The sequence below is a fragment of the Microtus ochrogaster genome, chromosome 8, assembly GCF_000317375.1.
Source record: "Microtus ochrogaster isolate Prairie Vole_2 chromosome 8, MicOch1.0, whole genome shotgun sequence".
In the NCBI taxonomy this organism is placed as follows: Eukaryota; Metazoa; Chordata; class Mammalia; order Rodentia; family Cricetidae; genus Microtus; species Microtus ochrogaster.
In genome coordinates this window covers 34746734-34767112 of record NC_022015.1, presented here as the reverse complement: position 1 = coordinate 34767112, position 20379 = coordinate 34746734, and the positions used below count along the sequence as shown (strand labels likewise).

At 47.3% G+C, this 20379-nt stretch overlaps 1 protein-coding gene across 1 annotated transcript in view; it reads left to right on the top strand.

Moving 5' to 3' along the window:
- Positions 1–343: 343 nt before the first annotated feature.
- The window catches only part of Mob2 (MOB kinase activator 2), a 53843-nt gene continuing 33807 nt past the window's right edge, over positions 344–20379 (top strand). The window contains exon 1 of the mRNA XM_005351538.3: positions 344–408. Within this exon, the coding sequence (XP_005351595.1) occupies positions 392–408 (17 nt within the window). The 5' untranslated portion in view covers positions 344–391. The remainder of the gene's footprint in view (positions 409–20379) is intronic.

The following is a 20379-nucleotide window of genomic DNA, read 5'->3' as shown; positions in this document are numbered from 1 at the left end:
CCAGGGTGTACAACACCGGGATCGGGTGTGCTCCAGGGTCAAGTTCACTGTGATGTTACAGGCACTTTGCTAGTCTGGGGCATTCCGGAGTTCCGGGCAGTCTGAGTTTCCGGGGAGTTCTGAAGTTACACGCACGTTGGGGATCCGGAAGCTCCGGAGTTCCGGGCAGTCTTCGGGTCCTGGGTGCTCTGGGGTCTCAAGTTTCGCGGTGCCGCCAGGTTCCGCCACTCCAGAACAGGTACTCCTTGGGCGGGGCCGCAGGGGCCGCTGGGACTACGCGTCCCAGCAAGCTGTGCGCGCGTCACTTCCTGCAGCGGGCGGGAGCCATCGAGTGTTTACTTCCGGCCGCCGGCGGGGCTGAGGCCGAGCGAGGCGCGGGCCCCGCGCAGCCATGGACTGGCTCATGGGGTGAGTGGCGGCTGCCGGCGCAGCGCGGCGCTGTGCGGGGCGGCGGCGAACGTAGCGAACGCGGGGCGGCGGACGGCTGGCTCCAGGAGGGGCGGGGGCTCGGAAGGACGGCCAGCCGCTGCGGGACTCCGGGAGGCCGGCCGGGCGGGAGGGCGGCGGGCGGGAGCGAGGCCCGGTCCCCAAGGCGCTGTCCCGAGAGGCCGCGGCCCCTCGCCGCGGGATGACGGGCCGCGAGTCGGACGCCGGGCGCCGTCCTTCGTCGGTCTTCTTGGGGCCTGCGAAAGTTCTTCCGCCCAAATGACTTTCTTCTAATTTACTTTTGAGGAGAGTGAGAGGCGGGCGCTCCTGGCCGCGCGCGCTCTCCCAGCTTCTCAGTCCCCCGTCCCTGTGGCGGTGCCCGCGGCCCTGCTGCGGGTTCAACCTAAGCATTCTGAGCCATGGAGTTGCCCGCCTTTGGTTTCGGCAGTAGGATGGCTGCGCGGGACCCTGGAGTTAGAAGCTGGGGAGAGGCAGAGGGCAGCATAAGCGGTGGTACTTTCAGGATGACTGAGGTGATGGAGACATTCTGACCTTCCAGTGCGTGCAACCTAGGGAGAGGGCGGACCAAGAGGACAGGCAACCCCATGGGTAATCAGGAGACCAAGGGAGGCCAGGAGCCACATTGTGCCACTTAGGTGACACAGGGGACCAGGCCCATCTGGTTTCTCTAAGAGGCAGCACTGTCACCGACTCCTCTCTGCTTACTAGCTGTGTCCTCCTCTCAAGCCTTGCTTTAAAGCATTGCGTGTTCGATGGAAGCTGGAATGTTCAGTACAGGTATATGGAAGGGTGAACTGAGATAAGGGCCGGCACATGTTTGGCATACAGTAGGCATTGGCCTGGGATCTGTCCTGTTCATTTTCAAGGTCTCTGAAGCCCAGGGATGTTAAGTGCAGGACACACAGCTGTGTCCAGCCTCTTCAGCGCAGTCTCCCTTTGTGCCTCTGTGGAGGGAGCCGGCATTGGAGATAACTTGGCCTACCTGCGAAAACGGTTCCACTGCAAGAGACCTGGATCTTCAGCTGGGTCGCTGAGGAAGCTGTCCACTTTTGTACTTGTTATTTTTACAGGTCCATGCCCATGAGTGGCAGGTGCCTTTTGCCTACAGACCGACCAGAAGCCAGTCTTGAAACTGACTGAGGACTTTTGTGGGGGCTGAATCAGCATTGCAAATAAGCATACATTAACCATCATCAGCCTTTGGAGGCAGTGGTTCTTGTGACTCCTTGGGAACAAGGAGCCCTGTGGGAAGGGACAGCTGAACCCTTATCTCTTACCCTAGGCTAGGGTCTGTCTAGGCCCTAGAGCATATAGCTGGAAGCTGCTTCTGCTTTTGGAGCTTTAGGAAAGGAAGGAATCTCAGCCTCACTGTAAAAAATAGAGATGTGGTTGCAAAGGGCAGTGGAGATTTTTAAGAGGGATCTGGTTGCAGGGTAATTATCTTTGTGTTCGTGTTCTTAAGTGTCACAGATTGCATACTGGATATTGGCATTCCTAAGTTCTTTTATACAGTACCTGTCTAAAAATCCTTTTTTTTCCCTAGTGGTCAGATACAGTTCCTCCTTGGTGTCTTTGGAGGATAGAGGCACGATACATAGAGGAAACATCTTGTTTTCATTGTATTGCTATAAAAGTAGGAAGACATGAAAGTTTCAGAGTGTGCTTCAGAGATCCCTGCCACTCCACACACACCCAGAGATCTCATCCACTTTGTCTTCTGATCCCTGGGTGAGAGCTGGCAAGGTGGCCAGTAAGGAGTGAAGCCATTTTTTCCTTCCGAGTGCCCATTGTTTGCTCAGGGCTGGAACTTTATCTGCATTTAATCCTTTAACTAGTTTTCGTCTGGAAGAATTGGAGAAAAGTATCATCTTTTACTGTATCTTGATAATTTTCTTAATTCCGACCATACATTGTCACTGAGGAGTTTAGAATACAGTGGTTGTGTTTTGAGAAGGATTGTTTGCTTGCTTGCTTGCTTGCTTGCTTTAAAGTAAAGGTTTTGTTGGATTGCTTCATGTTGCATGGACCAAGTAATGGGTGTGAGAGTAGCGTTCTTTTCCAGCAATTGTTAGAGCCAGTGCTCTTCAAAAATGCAAGTGGAAAACCACATCTTCCTCTTAGCTGGATGAGGATCAAGCTGGGACTGCGAGCATCTCACAGCCTTATCTTTTGCATTCAGCTGCTCAGAGGAAGGGAGGCCCTACAGGGAAACATGCTTGGGATAGTCAGAGCAGAGTTTGGCACGTTGGGACTTGGTAGTGGACCTGCTGGGACTTTTCTGGAGAATGCTGTAGGTGTGGCTCTTAGCTGCCTCTTGTGCTGTTGGTTTCCTCTGCTTGGAAAAACTTTGAGCTTCTTGTTAAGCAGTGTATTTAGTCAGACCACCTTCAGCTCTTTTTAGAAAAGGTTACAACTTTTGTATAGTGAATCTTTGTTCTGTTCTGGACACCCAAGAATGCGTAACACCTAAGGAGAAGCTGCTCAGGATTTGGAAGAGGGAACCTCAACAAATTGTGTGATACTTTAGAAAACTCTTGCATCTTTCCTGTCAGGGGCTGGCATTTGAGCAGAAGGTCTGAGTGTAGTTTGGATTTTATCTAATGGAAAGCAGTCCAGAAGCTCCTGAATTCCTGGGACTCAGAAGTACACACTTTTTCCTCTTCCCCTGAAAATAGCAAATTGGCCCTCCTGCCCAGCAACCCTTACTGAACCTCTCTCTGCCCCCTCCAGTAGTCATTCTCCAGCCTGCCCCTGTGGCTCCCTTTCCACATGTTCCTGACTCTACCCCCTCCAGCAGTCCCTCTCCAGCCTGCCCTGTGGCTCCCTTTCCACGTGTTCCTGACTCTTGTAGAACTACAAGTGCCCTTCCCAGTCAGGCTCTCCTGTTACTCTTCAGGCATTGGGTGCTGTCAGGAGATTAAACTTGGTGTTGGCGGTTCATACAGTGTACATTTGGAGGTCTGCTCTTGCTCAGCTAACAGGTAAAAACTAAATGGCCTTAGGGCTTTCCAGCCTTTCTGGAGCAGCTTTCAGTAGTCTTCTACTCTGAGCAGTTGTGTGTAGGTGTCTGCAAGGTTGGCATGGGGTAAAAGGCTTTATCTCCTGGGAGAGTATTTCTGGTGACTGACTTCTGACTGGGCTTGCCAGAGTCTGTAGGTTTTGTTTGAATAGCCTCATGTGGTATGGTTTACATACCACCAAGTTTGCTTGTTTTAAGTATATGATTAGGTAATTTTTAGTAAAATTATAGATTTTTGTTACTAAGACCATGATTAAATTTAGTTTAAAATTTCTGTGTATGTGTGTTGCTAGGGGTGAAACCCACAGCCTTCAGCATCTTGGGCAAACCCCCTACCATGCCATCCTCAGCCCATTATGGAACATTACCATCATTCTTTGAATAGCCCTGTAGTTGCTGCAGGTCCCCACCCCCACAAGAGGCCGCATCAATCCACTCTATTCCAGTGTAGTGTATAAATGGAGTCATGAGACCTGTCCTGTGATAGATTCAGTGATGGATATCAGCAACTGTGTCCATTTGTTGTTCCACCAGGAATTGTGAGGAGACTTGTATGTTCTGTTGTTGTTGAGGTGGTTGTTGAAAGTTTGCAGTCATGACTGATGATGTTGTAACCCAATCTTTTAGGACAGTGAACTGTACTCCTTCCCCAGCCAAGGATCCCATACCCTAAGCTGAGGGTAAGGTTTTCAATGGCTCCAAGGTCAGTGTTTTGAAAGCTAAGGCTAGCAGAGGAGGACAGGGCAAGCACAATAGAAGTATCAAGGATCTGAGTGAGTGTGAAGTAGAGTATTATTGAGGCATAGTTAGTGGAGAGGATACCTGCAAGAGACCTAAAGGCATGATGGAGATGCCATCTCTTGGAGCCAGGCTCTCTAGTAGATGGTCCCACTGAAAGATGTGATTCTCAGAACACCCCTCAGGAATAGCTTCTTTCCATGAGGGGCTGCCCAGGTAGTCATCTGGGTTGGGCTTGCAAAGGTATCTGCTTGGGTCTCTTGTGTTCCCATTCCCTTAAAAAACAAAAACAAAAAACAAACAAACAAAAAAACCCCAGTGATTGTGAGTGCTATGTACTTCAGGACACTCTTGTTTGTTTAGAATGTCCCCTAGGAGCTCATATAATACAAGCATCCTCAAGCTGGCCAGCATTGAGCAGGGTGAGGCCAGTGGTGTGTTGAAGAAGAGCTCTCTGTTGACTGGGGACAGTTAGATGGCACGGCTGTGCTTCCCTGTAAAAGTGTGTGAGGCCAGTGCTTGCTTTCCTTAGTGGGTCCTCAATCCAACTGTTGATTCATACTGCCATACTCTACCTGCCCAGCAAGGCATCTTCTCAGGCTGCCTTTAGACCTTGCTATCATTCATTGTTGCTTGTGGGATGACAGTTGAGAGTACTTACTTGCAAGACTTCCTCTCAGGAGGAGCTGTGGTCTGCCACGGTCATTTGGTATAGCACATGTTAAAGGCCAACTCAGTGGGGAACGCCTATATCAGTGGTCCTGGTAGCCCAGCATTTCCTGTATCTTCCTTGCAGTGGCCATGGAAACAGACACACTTAAACCCCGCTTCCTGTGTTTGTATAGACATGCTGTACAGCCCTGAGGGAAGCTCAGCCTGTCAGCAGGGTGGACAAGCTCAGGTCCTAGTGGGCACCATCTACCCTCCCTTGCTCTACTGTGTAACCAAAAGAGTGCTGGGGTGAGGTCGTTGGGCATTTCTTGGTGGGAATTTCTGTGCACCCTGTCTTGTGGGCCAGTCTGGCAGAAGAAGGTGCTAGCTGCTCCTCTCTGCCTTGCCAGAAGTTCCTTCCATTCTGTGCCTACCTCCTGTTTGTTTTTCTTTCTGTATAGGATTTCTCAGCTGGGGCACGCCTGCTGGTGTTCACTGCAGCTTCATGGGATGGTGCCTGGGAACACGGAAGTAAAAACAATTGAAATAAAAACAAAAGGTTAAAGAGAGGAAGGGGTTGTTCAATAAGGCATGCAGACCAATTGTGACCCATGGCCCCTCCACTTGGCATTGTCAGTGTCTGTGCCATGGACCATAGCCACACCTACTGTTTTTTTTTTTTTTCTCTTTGAAGGTTCTCTTTGCCAGCATGCTTGACCATCTGGGCAGCAGTTTTCATCCAGTTGCTCCCACAATCCTTAGTGGGCACATTCCTGCCAGGGTCATGGGGCCATGTACAGTTAAGTCCATGTGGTTATATGTTGTGTTCTACTTTGGGCCCAGTTTTTTTTGGATGATATATTTTGTTGTTTTGGTGTGTCAGGAAGGCACGAGACTCACTTCTGTGTAGGAGCTTGTCCCCCAGAGGTCATGGATGGTGAATAGGTAGAATAGGAGGAATGGCCTGGCCTCTGGCTTTTGCCTGTGGCCTTTAGGGTCAGGCACTTCCTTAAAAGTTGCCTTTTCAGTGGTACTCCTTTTTTTCCCTCATTGAGCTAGCAGAAGAGACACAGTCTCAGCAGCCCTCGACAGTTTTGGACTGCAGTGTCCCTACTGAAGGTTCCTGCCTTTACCTTGTGGGACTGTGTCCCAAATCTTTAAAAAGGCCTGCCAATGCCAATTGTCCCCAAGGAAGTGCTGTCTGAGGCTGGCCTTGGGATCAAGCCCAGGAATGTAAAATTAGTCTAAGCATGGTGTAACACACAGCTTGGCTTGTCTGCATGGGACCTTACTGTGTGAAGTCCTGGCTAGGTCCCCAGTCCTGTGTCAGTGTTCTCTGCAGAACTTCGTGCCACCGGCATACTTGTCTTTCTACTCGTTAGCCAGTTCTTTCAGTGCCATATGTGACAAGGCAGTTTGTGTGAGCACTGGTGTTGTGAGATACAAGGTGTGAGCCAGAGTCTAGTGGAATCAAGGAGCTGCCAAAGGTGAGTGCTGTATGAATAGAGACAAGAGGTCTGCTACTTAAAGGGAGCATAAGGAAACTGGGGTATGGTGGATGTGGGGCAGGAGAGTAATTTTAGTGGAGATCCTAGGGTTTGAGAAGGTGCCATGAAGATGGAAGGCTGACAAGGTATGGATATTTGCACAGGAGGGCTGCCTGTACTGTCTTCCCTAGGTCACCATAGACTTGTTCAGTATTCTACAGTCAAGTACAGTCTTCATCATTTATTACTTTTATTCTTTTTTTTTATTATTTTGATGAGTGAATTGCCCCAACTTTAGCTAGCGGGAGTACTTTTGAATTAGCTCTTTTATCCCCTGAATAGGAAAAGGGATTGGGAGAAGTGGCTGGAGGATCAGGGCTCTGACCGGCACTCTAGGGCAGCAGTTCTCAACTTGTGGGGACAACCCCTTTGGAGGTAGAATGACCCTTTCACAGTAATCACATATCAGATATCCTGCTTATCAGATATTTACATTACAGTTAATAACAGTAGCAAAATTACAGTTATGAAGTAGCAACAAAAATAATTTTATGGTTGGAGTCACCACAACATGAGAGAAACTGTATTAAAGGGTCACAGCATTATGAAGGTTGAGAACCACTGCTCTAGGGGATAATGGCAAAGCATTTTGTCTCATGATTTGGCAACTGTCTTTTGAGTATTGTGGATTGAAACAAGTACATACATCATTGTCATCAGGAAACAAGTTAGGTTTTTTTCCCTCTCCTTTTAGTTTTGAGAGTCAAGATCTTGCTTCAACCAGTCTCAGTATATGAGTAGTGGAATTCTAAATGTCTTGAGAGTGTGCCTGGCTTTATTACCAAGTTCTTTTTTGATGAGGAAAAAAAGCCAGTATGAAATAAACTAACAAAAACCCCTATAATGTTTCATTGGAGATTCTATAAATTTACAGTTCTGTACAGGTATTCCTTAATATTTTAAGGGTAGTGCTCCCTGGGCCACCTCAAGTACGAAGCTGCTCAAATGCTCAAGTCTCTTACGTAAGTGGTATATTTATATGGAACATGGCAACCCTACTGTGTACTGCAGATCATCTCTAGATTTTCTTCTGATACATGACAGGTCCAACTGCCATGTAGATATTTGCAAGCTTGTATTATTTAGGAAATAATGACAAAGCCTGTCATCTGCTCAGTGCAGATACTGTCTTTTGTTTGTCTGTTGGTTGGTTGGTTAGTTTGAAACAGGGTCATATGTAGCCTGAGCTGGTCTACACCACCTCCTGAGTGCTAAGATTATAGGCATGTACCACCACACATTATTTATGCCCTTTGGGGGGATGAACCCAGAGCTTCATGCATGCTAGATAAGTGCTGTATCAACCAAGTCACATCACCAATGCCATGTACATTGAAATTTTTTTTTCCTTATTTTTAATGGTGTGTGTGTAGCTGTGTGTACATGAGTGCAGGTGTCCACAGAGGCTAGAGGAATTAAATCTCCCCAAAGCTAGAGTTATAAGATGTGAGGCTTTTGTTGTGGGTGCTGGAAATCAAACTCAGGTCCCCTGCAAGAGCAGTATGTGTTTTTGACTGCTGAAGCATCTTTTCAGCCCCTTCCAGATAGATTTTTTTGTTGTTACAGGGTTTCTCTGTGTGGCTTTGGAGCCTGTCCTGGAACTAGCTCTTGTAGATCAAGCTGGCCTCGAACTCACAGAGGTTCACCTGCATTTGCTTCCCAAGTGCTGGGATTAAAGGCGTGTGCCGCCACTACCTGGCGAGGAAGATTTTTTTTTTAAGTTTTTTGTTTTGTTTTTAAACTCTTATTTGAGTGTATCTTGGATTTTTCAGATCACTATATTGTTTCATGGCTATGATTTATACTTTGCTTGTACATGAGAGGTATTATGGGTTGGCCTTGGGCTTTCCTTGTGCTTTGCCAAAATTGTTAGGAAAGAGCCCTCCTTTCTTCTTTCCATGGTGCTCTTGGCCACATCTCTTTAAAGCAGTCTGTTCTCAGCAGAGGCCACGGCTGTCTACTCATTGTACTCACTGTTTCTGTTGTGACAGGGACACTCAGCAAGGGTAAGAATATGTCTTATGACAGCTCTGGGGACAAGTGCCTGTCCAACTCTGCATCTCTGACTGTGATTTTGGCTCAGCAGCCCCAGATGGGGCAAGGATTGGAAGTCTGCTTATCTGTTGCTGCTGTTCCTTCCTGATCCTTAACCTTTGTGCTTCAGACAGGGTGTTTTCACCTCGCCTCCTCTAGTTCTTCCAGGTTGCCTGTGCTACCTCCATCTGTCTGGGAGTCCAAGAGGGCCTTGCTTTCTTGAGTGTCTTGGTGTTGGCTGGCTATCAGAACAAGTTTCCCAATGTAGCCTTTCTTACAAGAAGTTTCCTCCTTGGCTTAGAGCAGCATTCTCAAACTCTTTGCTCCCTTTAGACTCTAAGTCTTAATTAGATGTGTGTTAGTTGTGGATATCAGGACTTAACCATTTTAGACATTAAACAGAAATATCTTTAACCATTTTAAAAGGATAAGAACTAAACATAATTTAATATAAATAACTTTTTAAAAAAATATTTATTATGTATACAGTGTTCTTTCTGCATGTATGCCTGCAGGCCAGAAGAGGGTGCCAGATCTCATTACAGATGGTTGTGAGCTACCATGTGGTTGCTGGGAATTGAACTCAGGACCTCTGGAAGAGCAGCCAGTGCTCTTTAACTGCTAAGCCATCTCTCCAGCCCCTAAATAACATTTTTAACTTGAAAAAGAACTGTTTTGCAAAGTGGAAAAACTGGCAAGAACAGCCTTGCTTTTTGCCACCTGTAGAGCTTGGTCCCAGGGTGGTTTGTGTTAGTTCTGGTGGGATTTGGCCCTTACCAAGCCTATGCATAGTTGTATTGAACACTAGTGGGGTGAAGGTGTGAGAGGCAAGTCATATTCATGGGACAGAGAGGGATTTTTGGTTAACTTCTGGGCTTAGATGCTCCTTGAGGCTTTGTAACTCTGGGGCTCTTCCCTCTGGGGGAGCTTCCCACCACAGTGAAATGGCCTGGAAGGGGAGAGCAGCATTCTTGTCAGTTTCTGTTGGTCAGAGTTACAGCTGCCTGGGTATGGGGGCGGGGCTGGGAGAAGAGGCTGCTCTTTGGGTACAGTGAAATTATTGTTGGTCTTGTTAGCCCCTGGTTCTTATCCCAAGGTTTGGTCAGAAGGCACTAGGATCACCAAGGTGATACAGAACTCCAGGTGGGTGGAGTTCTGTGGCAGAGTAACTTCAAGTTGACCTCCAGGCAGGATGAGATAGACTTCCTAGATTCCCTGATACCTAATCCATGGCTAAGTGACTAGTCCCTTCTGGTCTGTGCCTGCAGTTGTAGTCTTTAGGGTCTCTTCTGCTGTAAATAATGGAGAGCCTCTGAGGCCTGACACCTGACCTTCTTACTGCTGGAGATAGAAGGGACAAACTCTGATAGTAGTTTGTCCTCAGCAATGTGACTAGGCTCCTTCCTGGCCCCCTTTCTCTACTGTATCTTTTTGCTGTGACCTTGTGAACTTTCCTTGTATGACATCACAGGATATGATGGACCATAGTATTCAAGGCCCAGTGTTCTTGGTAGCAGCCATGTCGACCAGAGAATAGGAGTCTGCTTTGTCTCTAGTCTGCCTATCTCTGGGCTTTGCTTTTTATCAAAATAATTGTTTCTTAGTGGAAGGTTTTATTTTTAAATTATTATTTCTTCACTTATGTGTTTGGGTATTTTCCCTGGATGTACTTCTGTGTACCATATGCATGCCTAGTGCCGTGGAGGCCAGAAGAGGGCATCAGATCCCCTGGAACTGGAGTTACAGACAACTGTGAGCCACCAGGTTGCTGGGAATCAGCCTGGGTCCTCTGGAGAAGTAGCTAGTACCCTTAGCCACTGAACCGTCGTCTCTCGAGTCTCTAGTGGAGCGCTTTAAAAAGATCATTCTTTATGTTTTTAGCAGTCTCTTGCTGATGCCCCTCTGTCTCTGGAACTGGTAGCCTTGACATGCTGACCTGCTCTGGCCTTTTGGTGGAAAAAAAAATTCCTATATGGAATCTACCCTTCGTTCTGTTCTCTTGCTAGGGTCATTGCCTCCTGGTGTCTTCCTTTGGGATCTTACTACTTCCCTCAGCTTGGCCACTCAGCCCAATGCTAATAAGTCTTCTTTTATTCTGGCTTGCTTGGTCCATTCAGCATGGCTTCCTCCAGGTACCTGGTTGGCCTCTCTAAGGCCCCAGCCCCTTTTCTTGTCCCTCTCTGGGTAGGGTGTGGCTACTTGTCTTTCCTGACCCTTATTTCCGCCCTCTTTTCTTCCTGTCTGTACTTTCCCACAAGGTTCCTGTGACTCCAATATCAGCACAAGGCAGTGAGTCCATAAGTAGCTGCTGTGCCCATTGCTCTCCTGTTCACATTCTTCTAAAAAGAGATACTTCATATTATGATAGAACCGCATACCAGATGGAGGTGCCACTGGAACCACAGAGGCCTGCTCAGGATTGAGCCCACTTTAGACACTCCTTCACATTTTTCATGAGACTGCCTTGAAGAAATAGTTGCCTTTCATTGTGAGATTGATTCTCAGTATCTGGAGGGAGCGAAGAGGGATAGTTATCACCTTCTTTCACCCTGCCTTTCTACCTGTACCTCTGTGGTTACTGCTGTGTGAGGGCTTGAACTCAGGAGCCTGACTGAAGCTTTAAACCTTGCTCCTTATTCTTACTCTAGAATAACGATTCTCACAGGGGTCACCAAAGACAACCAGAAAATACAGATATTTACATTATGATTATAACAGTAGCAGAATTACAGCTATGTAATTTTTGGTATGGAGTCCCCACAACATGATGAACTGTGTTAAAGGATTACAGCATTAGGAAGATTGAGAACCACTGCTCTAGAGCGACAAGTGAGCATAGCCCTACTGCTGTGGAAGGCAGTACTTGCTGTATGTAGCATGAAGCAGCAGCTAACCCACTGTGTTTGCAGAAAGAGTAGAGGCTGGAAGGACACTGTGTTAGACTTGGTGTGTGGGGCCATTACCTTCACCTGATGCTTTGACAAGCAGATGTTTGGTAGGGACCAGGTATCTGAGGAAGGCTTAGTGGATGAAGGCTTTGCTTCAGCCTGTGTAGCCTCTGGGCTTTCTGCCTTGAGGAGTACCTGTCCCAAATTGAAGTATTAAAGCACTTTTAGAACCACTTATAGCATCATTTGGGTTTTGGTTTCTGAACTTGACTAGTTCTTTAAATGCCCTTAGGTTGCTCTTCAGGTACCTCAGAAACTGGGAGTCAAGGAGAGCCAGCAGAGAATGACCTATCCAGGAGGTAGGAGGAACCTGTGATTACCATCCAGTCCCAGGTAGTCAAGAGTCAGAAGCTTTAAAGCGAATATACTGTTCCTCACCTGGTTGGGTTGTCTCCCCTCTCTGTTGTCAGGTGGTGAGGGAAGCAGGTGAGAGAGCATTCCCATTTCTAGAGCTAGTGCCTCAAGAGTACCCAGGGCTCACTCATATCAACAAGGGTACTGCCAGCCAGTGCCTGTCAGTGGGTGAGATGGGCATGTAGTCTGAAGCTACCGTCCAACCTGAGTGCTGTCTTGGTGGTATGGGGTCTATTTCTCGTCTGATTTAGTACCTACTGTGTGTGGGACTTGGCCTGGCAGATTTGTGACTTTAGTGGAAATCCTCTGACTTCCTTATGGCTTTACTTGAGTGTCATATCCTCAGGGCTTTAATAAGGCCAGGGAATACCTGTTGTAAGAGGGCCACTTGTTTGTTCCTGGCTACTCAGCCCTGAAATAACCACACAGAAACTGTACTAATTAAATCACTGCTTGGTCTATTAGTTCTAGCTTCTCATTAGCTAGCTCTTACATCTTAATTTAACCCATTTCTGTTATTTTATACTTTACCACAAGGCTTGTGGTTTACCAGCAAGGTTCCAGCACGTCTGTCTCCAGTGCAGCTACATGGCTTTTCCCTGACTCCTCCTTCTTTCTCCCAGCATTCAGTTTAGTTTTCCCTGCCTACCTCTTCTGCCCTGCCAGGTCCAAGACAGATTCTTTATTAACCAATGGTATTTACAACATATAGAGGGGAATCACACATGAAATACCCCTAGAGATAGGTGCTGGGATTGCCCACTTAAGAAGGGTTACTGAACCCCCAACCTGGTCTGGATATTTAGCACCTCCTACATAGCCTGATTGATTTGCCAGCTGTGCTGCCTGGCACCTAGTAATTGACAGAATGGTGCTGCTGAAGGAGGGAAGAACACGTGACAGCCAGGACAGGCAGTTGGCTCTTGTTGGACAGTATGCCTCCATTCAGTGACTATATCTAGCCAGGTTTCTCTGGGAGCTGCTTACCCTGGCTGTGGGCCTGCACATGATAGGCTTTACAGGCTTGCTGCACGCTCTACAACAGCAGACCCCACAGGAGCTTACCAGTGAGTAGGATCTATATATGAGGTTCAGTGGCCTCACAAGGAGAGTAGGGTGTGGTGCATAAGAGACTGTATCATTGGAGGTGGGCGGTCCTTGGACTTCCCACAGGTCAGGGAACCCTGATGGCTCTTCAAGCTGATGAGGGAGAGGGACTTAATCGGGGGAGGGGGAGGGAAATGGGAGGCGGTGGCGGGGAGGAGGCAGAAATCCTCAATAAATAAAAAAAAAAAAAGAGACTGTATCATTGAACTGGACCTGTTATAGTGGGGTAGAGAATACCACAGATGGCAGGCAGTCAGACACTCCCTGTGCTCTGGTGACACCTGAGTGGGTGGGCTGAGATGGGAGGGGTCAAACCATAATCTTGGCTCTTGTCTCTTAACATGTGGTCTCTCTCTGACCTGCATTTTTCCTGTAAAATGAGAGTGAATCATTACCCTTGCCTCACTGAGGGTAGAGACAAGTCAGTCTGAAGTGGACCCCACACAGTGTCTAGCACCTGGGAAGTCAGCAGGGGAAGTTAGGCTGCCATTTTTCCATGTTGCATTGTTACTGTTTAAAGACAAAGAACAAAGGGTACAGGAAGGGCACTGGGTCCTGCTTATGTGTTGACACAGAGGGAGAAGAATCTGAGCCAGGAAGCCTGGAGGGCACTGCCATTCCCAGGTGGAAATGGGGTCAGGTCTGGCCATTTGGAGAGGTGGGACTGAGACACACGTTTTCTTGGAAATGTGAGTTTCTCTGTCTTGATTAGCTGTTCTCTGGTGGTCCGTGGTGCTACTGTGGGGTTTTGGCTGGACTGGACCTGGTGGGTGTTCACAATGGGGACAATATTGGTTTCTTTGCCCACCTCTGAAGAGTGAAGGTTGGTGGTCATGGCACTGAGAACTGGGTACACAGGCATGTTTAGAACCCTCATTTGTATTCACAGTCCTGTATGCCCAGAGCTTGTGGAATTCTGATGGGTGTACTTTGAATCCTTGTATGGGTGTCATGGGAGAGGGAGGAGGACCTCTGTTCTTGTGAAACTTGGTATTATGTGTCTATTGTAGAAAGACAAAGCACATCGAGAAAAAAAAAAAAGCAAAAGCTAATGATCCCACCACTTAGATAGTTCAAGCTGCCACACTCTGTCCTGTTTCCTGTGCTTGGTACTTAGAGTGTTTCCAGACCAGGTAGTGCCTTTTGAGGTCCACACTGCTGTACCTGATGGTTTCTTGAGTGGTTACTGGTGTACTCCAAACAATTCTTCCATGCTTCTCCCACCTTTCCTGCTAGCAGTAGGCAAAACAGTGCATTCCATAGCCCTAGGACCTTGTGGTTTTCTTTTCTGATCATTGTCTTTGCCTTTGTCTACTCTACCTTGTTTGGTTCTGTCATTTGGTGGGCATTGAGTTCTGTGTATGGACAAGCTCCTGAAAATTAGGAGTTAGCCATAAGTAGGTTCCTAGACACAAGTGTAAGTCAAGGCAGGAACCATGGGGTTGAATAGGGCCAAAGCCTATTGCCACTTGGAGCTGCAGTGAAGCAGAGGATCTAGACCAGAAGGCAGAGGTGCCTGAGACCAGACAGTGGTGGCTGGAAAGGTTAGGGATAACAGGGACAGGCCATGACATACCTGACATCTTCTGGGCCCATGTCTGTCTTTTCCTTCATTGACCCTTGAGGGGTGCTCTGCTTTTGTTGTACCTTGCCTTCTTTATAGCCTTCTCTCTTCCCCCTAGTTGTTGAAAGTGTATACTTGTTTAGTTCCTCAGTCAGGAATCCAAGGTCTATTTGCTTTTAGCACCTCACTGCCCTATGTGTTCAGTGCTGAGACTGCAAGGGGTTTTGAGAACACACAGGGTGCAGGACATTATGGAAGGCCTACAGCAATTCCTCAAATTACCTTTCAGGGAACACTTCCCTACTTCTATGACTAGGTGAGTGTAGTAGGCCCTGGAGTTCTGCTACAGGTCCAGGCATGGGTTCTTTGTATGGTATGGTGTTAGTCCTGAATATTAGGATTTCATCATAAGTTGATTCTTGACAGACAAGTGAATGACAAGGTAGATAGGTAGGTTAGACTGAGGGTGTCTGTCTCTACCACTCACTGCAGCAATCAGAGTCATGGGGAAATCAGTGATGTCTGGCTGTGCCATGTGTCTGTCATGGACTTCTAGGGCCACCATATTTTATGGTTGACTAAATGTTAGGGTCATTGGTCCATGGGTGTTTATAATTGACTTCTTTCCTGTAGGATCTATATATCATGAGGAACAGGAGGTTTTGAGAGCAGTCTGCTGGATCAGCTTCTGTTTTACTGGATGGGCACTCTGGTCTTAAGTACTTAAGTACGTTTCCTAGGAATGTAGCAGGGCCTTGTATTCTCTAGCTAAGTATTCCCTGTCTCTCTAGATGACTGTGTGAGAAACCCCAACGGTACAGGCTCTGCTGCCATCTGGGTGCTCACCAGGAGCCTTTGGAGCTCACATTTCTGCTTATACAGGATCTAGCATTACTGTTCTGGTCCTGGAGCTCTCAGCAGAAGAACTGGGTAGGAAGCCTGTTCTGTCTGTGCCCACGATACCCCCTGTGCAGTAAAACTGCTGTCTGGCAATACTGGGTGGGACCCACAGCTGCCTTTTCCCAGTAGGCTCCTTCCTGTCCTAGGTATTCTATAGATTGAGTGTCTCAACTGTGTGCACTAGTGCTCAGTGTTCCAGGCAGGCAGTGGTTTCAGCCCTTGCCTGGGGCATGTGTTGGAGTGATGCACAAAGCAGCAGCAGAGTGGTTCATTCAGGGCAGCTACTGGTTTATTCACCTGTGTCTGTCTCTTTTTACACAAGTAATACACATTGAGGTGAGGCTGGCCAGTCTAGGAACACAGATTTTGCCTTGTCTGTCCAGTGAGAGGCTGCAATTGCTTGCCACTCAGGAACTGTGATGTTGGGCTGTTTTGATGGATCTGGGTATCTTTCACTATACCTGTTATATTGGTCCTTAGCTGCTAGATGGTGATGGTCTCTGCTTTGACTCCAGTAGGGGTCCTGGTTATAGAGACAGGTGTGACGATGAAGACCTCAGTAGTTGTTTCCACAGTGACTGGGAAAGAGGGCAGCATTGTCAGCCCTGGGGGTGATGGTGGAGGTGTTGTGCTCAGGTGTGGGCTGCTGTGCCCACAGATACAGTGAGGTAGAGAGTTGGGTCACTCCAGTGATGCTGTTGTCCTGCTCTGCCTCAGAAAGATGAATGCCTCTTGACTTGGTGATTCCTAAGTCAGTCTGCCTTGCCCACGGACCAACTGCTGCATTTTAGCTAATAGTCCAAAAGTGAGATTAGGTGGTACCTACAGCTGTCCTAGGTCTCTGTTGGCTCTGTATCATTTAAGTAAAGGACCAAGCAGATGAAGGTAGAAACCCCTTAGTCCTGCACTTCTGAAGCTGCTGTCCCTACCAAATGTGGCTGACAGGGACATTAATATTGGTATGGTCTTGTCTCCTCTTGAACTTATAATTTTTTTCTTATTAATGAATTAACTTACTTATTTTATGTGTTTGGGTATGTTATCTGCATGTTTGTCAGTGTACCATGTGTATGCCTGGTGCCTGGGGAGGCCAGAAGAGGACAACAGATCCTCTGGAAATAGATTTTCAGGTGATTATGAGCTGCCATTCAGGCAGTCCTGGGGCAGATCCTCTAAGATTGGGACTCTAGATGTGGGAAGATCCCTGGATTTGTATAGTGTCCTGCCAGCCCTGGGCTCAGTTAGATCTTCAAAGTTGGTAGTGAATTGACAACTTGTTGCATTCAGGAACATGGACCAAAATGGTCCTATGTGACCTGAGATAATGCAGAGTGGGTTCCAACCAAAGTAGTATTAACCTAAAACTTGACAGAGGAAACTATATAAGAAACCAGGTGCACTTCCTAGTAACCTGAGTGGCAAAGGATCAGTGAAGGGAAATAGGAAATATCTTTAGCCAGAAGATAACATGCACAGTATATGCCCAGACTTGCAGAATGCAGATAGGTCAGAAGGTGGCTTGGAGGCTTGCATGTGCAAGAGGAAAGTTGGGGTTCTGACTCACTGAGTTGCAGCACCAGCCAGAAAAGGTGAGAATGAAGGAGGATTAGAGGCAGTCAAGGCAGGAATAGACTCTCAGGGAGAACCAAGCTGGGGGACTCCGAGGCCAGAGGCTGACTCTGGAAACTGGAAGAAAGTGAAAAATCCCTGGATGTGAAGGAAGAAAGGAGAGATGTACAGACACTGGACTTGGTAGAACATCTCACTGGAGCCTCTGAGGTCCACATATAAGAAATTGACCAACCTCCTGTTACTGAAAGATGCACTGAAAGGTATGTTTAGGATGGTCTTTGACTGGTGCTCTGACTGTAGAAAGACTGGACTTTGAAGAAAATGATGTAAACTCTTATCAGCATTTTTTTCACATTAGTTGGCTGTTGCTATTTTAGTTATCTGGGATTAAATAAAATATATTGACTAATGACTGGTTTCTTTTACTTGTTCACCCCCTTTCGAGACAAGGTCCCATTATGTGGTCCTGGCTGGCTTGGAATTTTCTATGTAGAACAGGCTAGCTCCAAGTTCACAAAAACCAGCCTGCCTTTGTCTCCTCAGTACTGGGATCAAAGATATGTTCCACATCTGCAGCTTTTACTTTTTTAATGTAGCTTTTAAAAGTGTAACATTACACCTAGTGCTGTAGCTCATCGCACACTGCTTGGTGTGCAAACTTAGTCTTGGGGTAGAGCAGACAGATAGGTCACTACTTTGGCTACCTCCTCTTTCCTCATTCTGAAGGTCTCTGTTTACATGGGTGACAGGACAAGCTATGACAAGTTTTTGCAGTGACTGGAGCTGAAAGACAGCTCCATTGAGAATATAACTAACTTACCTCCTAGGTCAGAGTTGGACTCAGGTTCTCATTTACTTTGTGTCTGGTCTGTTCTGTGTTCAGAGAGCAAGAAGGTGCATCCTTTACTTCTCCATCTTCACCTTTCTGCCTAGATCTTGGGGCTTGGCCATTGGTGCTATTGTCTGATCTGTGTGCTTAGCGGTTAGCTCAGGAGGAACCCGAGGCTGATCCTGGTTCTACTCATGTCTTAATTCCTTCTCCTTCTCTGGGTAAGGGTTGCACACCTGGACTGTCCTGTCACATCTCCTCAACTCTAGACACTGACTCCTGCCTTCACTCACCCACCGCCTTGAGCCATTAGGACTCCGTGAGGGCAGGTATGTGCACAGATCAGAACCTGTGAGAAAACTAAAGGGAACTTGCTGCTTGTTTACTAGGCAGATGTGGACCTGTTAGATCCCCTGCAGGAAGCTCCTCCCTCTGGGAGGCATTACAAGAGCCAGGGAGGTATTTGGGAGCTCTTCAGAAGTGAAAGCCTGTAAGTCTTAGGCCAATTGCCTGCCCAGGATGGAGAGCCTCCAGGAGTCCAAGTCATATTTTGCCCCAAGACCTTGCATGCCTGCCGTGGGACTACCTCTTGGTCCTTGATTGCTACCTTTTTATAATGGGAGCTCTAGTGTCTTCAACTGTGTGTGTATGGGTGTGGGTAATGCAAGAAAGTGCCGCTTCTAGATTTGTCATGGTCAGCACACACCCATGGTAAGTGTTTCCACAGCTGTTGTTCAGGAAGTGTGGTGGATGTGACTGGCTACATTAAGTTGTGTCCTGAGGTTGGTGGGGGTGGAGGGCTCAGAAGAGTTTTTTTCTCCTGTGGAAGCTGCTTGTGTGGAAGGAAGTGGCTATGGCCTCATTACAAGGCTAGCTCCAAAGACAGACCAGGCAGGGCTTTCAGGTCTGTAATGAGCTGATTATGCTGGCAAAAAAGTCACTAAATGGATGTCCTGCATCCAGGAGAGTTGTGTCAAGATGTTTGGTACAGTTGAAGGGTGACCCTGAGAAGGTTTTGGGCCTGCCCTCCTTTTTTTCTTCTCTCCTTCTTGATGCAGTACCACCCTTTCTAGTCATGTCCAGATCATATCTACATGGGACTCTAATGGAGCCCAAGAAGCTGAAGGACAGAGCCCTTAACATGAATGTTGCCCAGGCCACAGAATCAGAGGGTGGTGTTGATGACATCAGCTTGTTGCTCAGTTCCTGCTCTGCTGTCTGTAGCTCTCTCTTCCTGTCCAAGCTTTTGATGCACTTTATTTCTGTATGTGGTGCTGGGAAGCAAACTCGGGGCCTCACAATGTGGGCAGGTACTTTAGCACTGAGCTATACATTCTCCCAACCCTCTGCTGAAACATATTGAAGTCTTAGTATTCTCGTGTAAGTATTTCATTGTACATCTCTGAAAGATGAAGAGTGGTTTTTGTTTTGTTTTAAGATAGGGTCTCAATTTGTCACCCAGCTTGACTTATAACTCCTAATCCTCCTGTCTCTGCCTCCTAAGTGCTGGGGTTGAAGATGTATGCCACCACTCTAGTCACAGGGAGTCTTCTCGCAGTGTCCACTTCTTTTTCTTTCCCTTTACTCATCCCTCCCATGTTCAATCCCTTCTTGCCTCCCTTCACTCTGAGACCCAGATAAATCCCATGGGTGGCTCTCTTGGTGTTGCCAGGTGCCATATGAGCTGTAGGAGCACCTTCTTTGTACTTTTATGTTGAGGAAACTGGTTTTGCTGTGTGACTGCCATCTGTACTGTGCCCTTCACAATATTTCTCTTTGCTTGGGCAAACTGTCCATAGGTATCTTGACAAAGGCTCATACTCCTTCACTTCCTCAGTTAATGGTGACGCTGTCAAGCACTGGTCATTGGCAGGATCTGTGAAGTCTTTGGATGCCACAGGATGTTTCCTTTGTCTGCTTTTCTCACTAGGTAGACATCTATAAAGAAGTGGCTTGTAGCTGCTTGGCGCCCCCAAGAAAGTCAAGTACATGTTGTCTTTTCAGTTTTCCAGCTCTCATAATGAAGGTTCTGACCCAAATGCCTTTCAGAAGTGCCAATTTAAGGTTCATATATCTGTAAGCATTCTTGGTCACCTGTTACGGCTCTCACCTTGTGATCTCCTGCTCAGCTCCAGTGCCTACTAGAGCCCTCATGTGTGTGTCCCTTGGCCCTGCCCGAGTTCCCTGCTGCTGTCTTCAATCTGCAAAATGGTCACAGAATGTTTCTTAAGCCTTGGCTCAGTGCTGCAGGGTGCAGGTAATGCATGTCGTAGATAGACATCATCAAGGCTCATCACTTAACCCTCCCTGAAAATGAAAACCTGAAACAGGGAAACTTGGGAGGTATAGGAAGGAAAACAAGCTAGATATATTTTTTTCAAGACAACTGAAGGCTACCAGTGAGGGACTTCAGACACCTTGGCAAGAACTAAAACAACAGACTCCATGGGTTCAGCATGACTAGGTATGTATTTTTGCAAGTCCACTGTGTTAAATGTGGCTTGTTGGGGCTGTGATCACATTCTACACACCTACTGTAGAGGCAGTCTCTCATTGTTCACTATGGCTTGAGATACCTAGGCAGGGAGATGTCAGTTGGGTAGTGAGCATAGGATAGGTCAAGCCATTGTCCTAAAGCAAGAGTAAGATGAGGTAGAGAAGTGGGACTC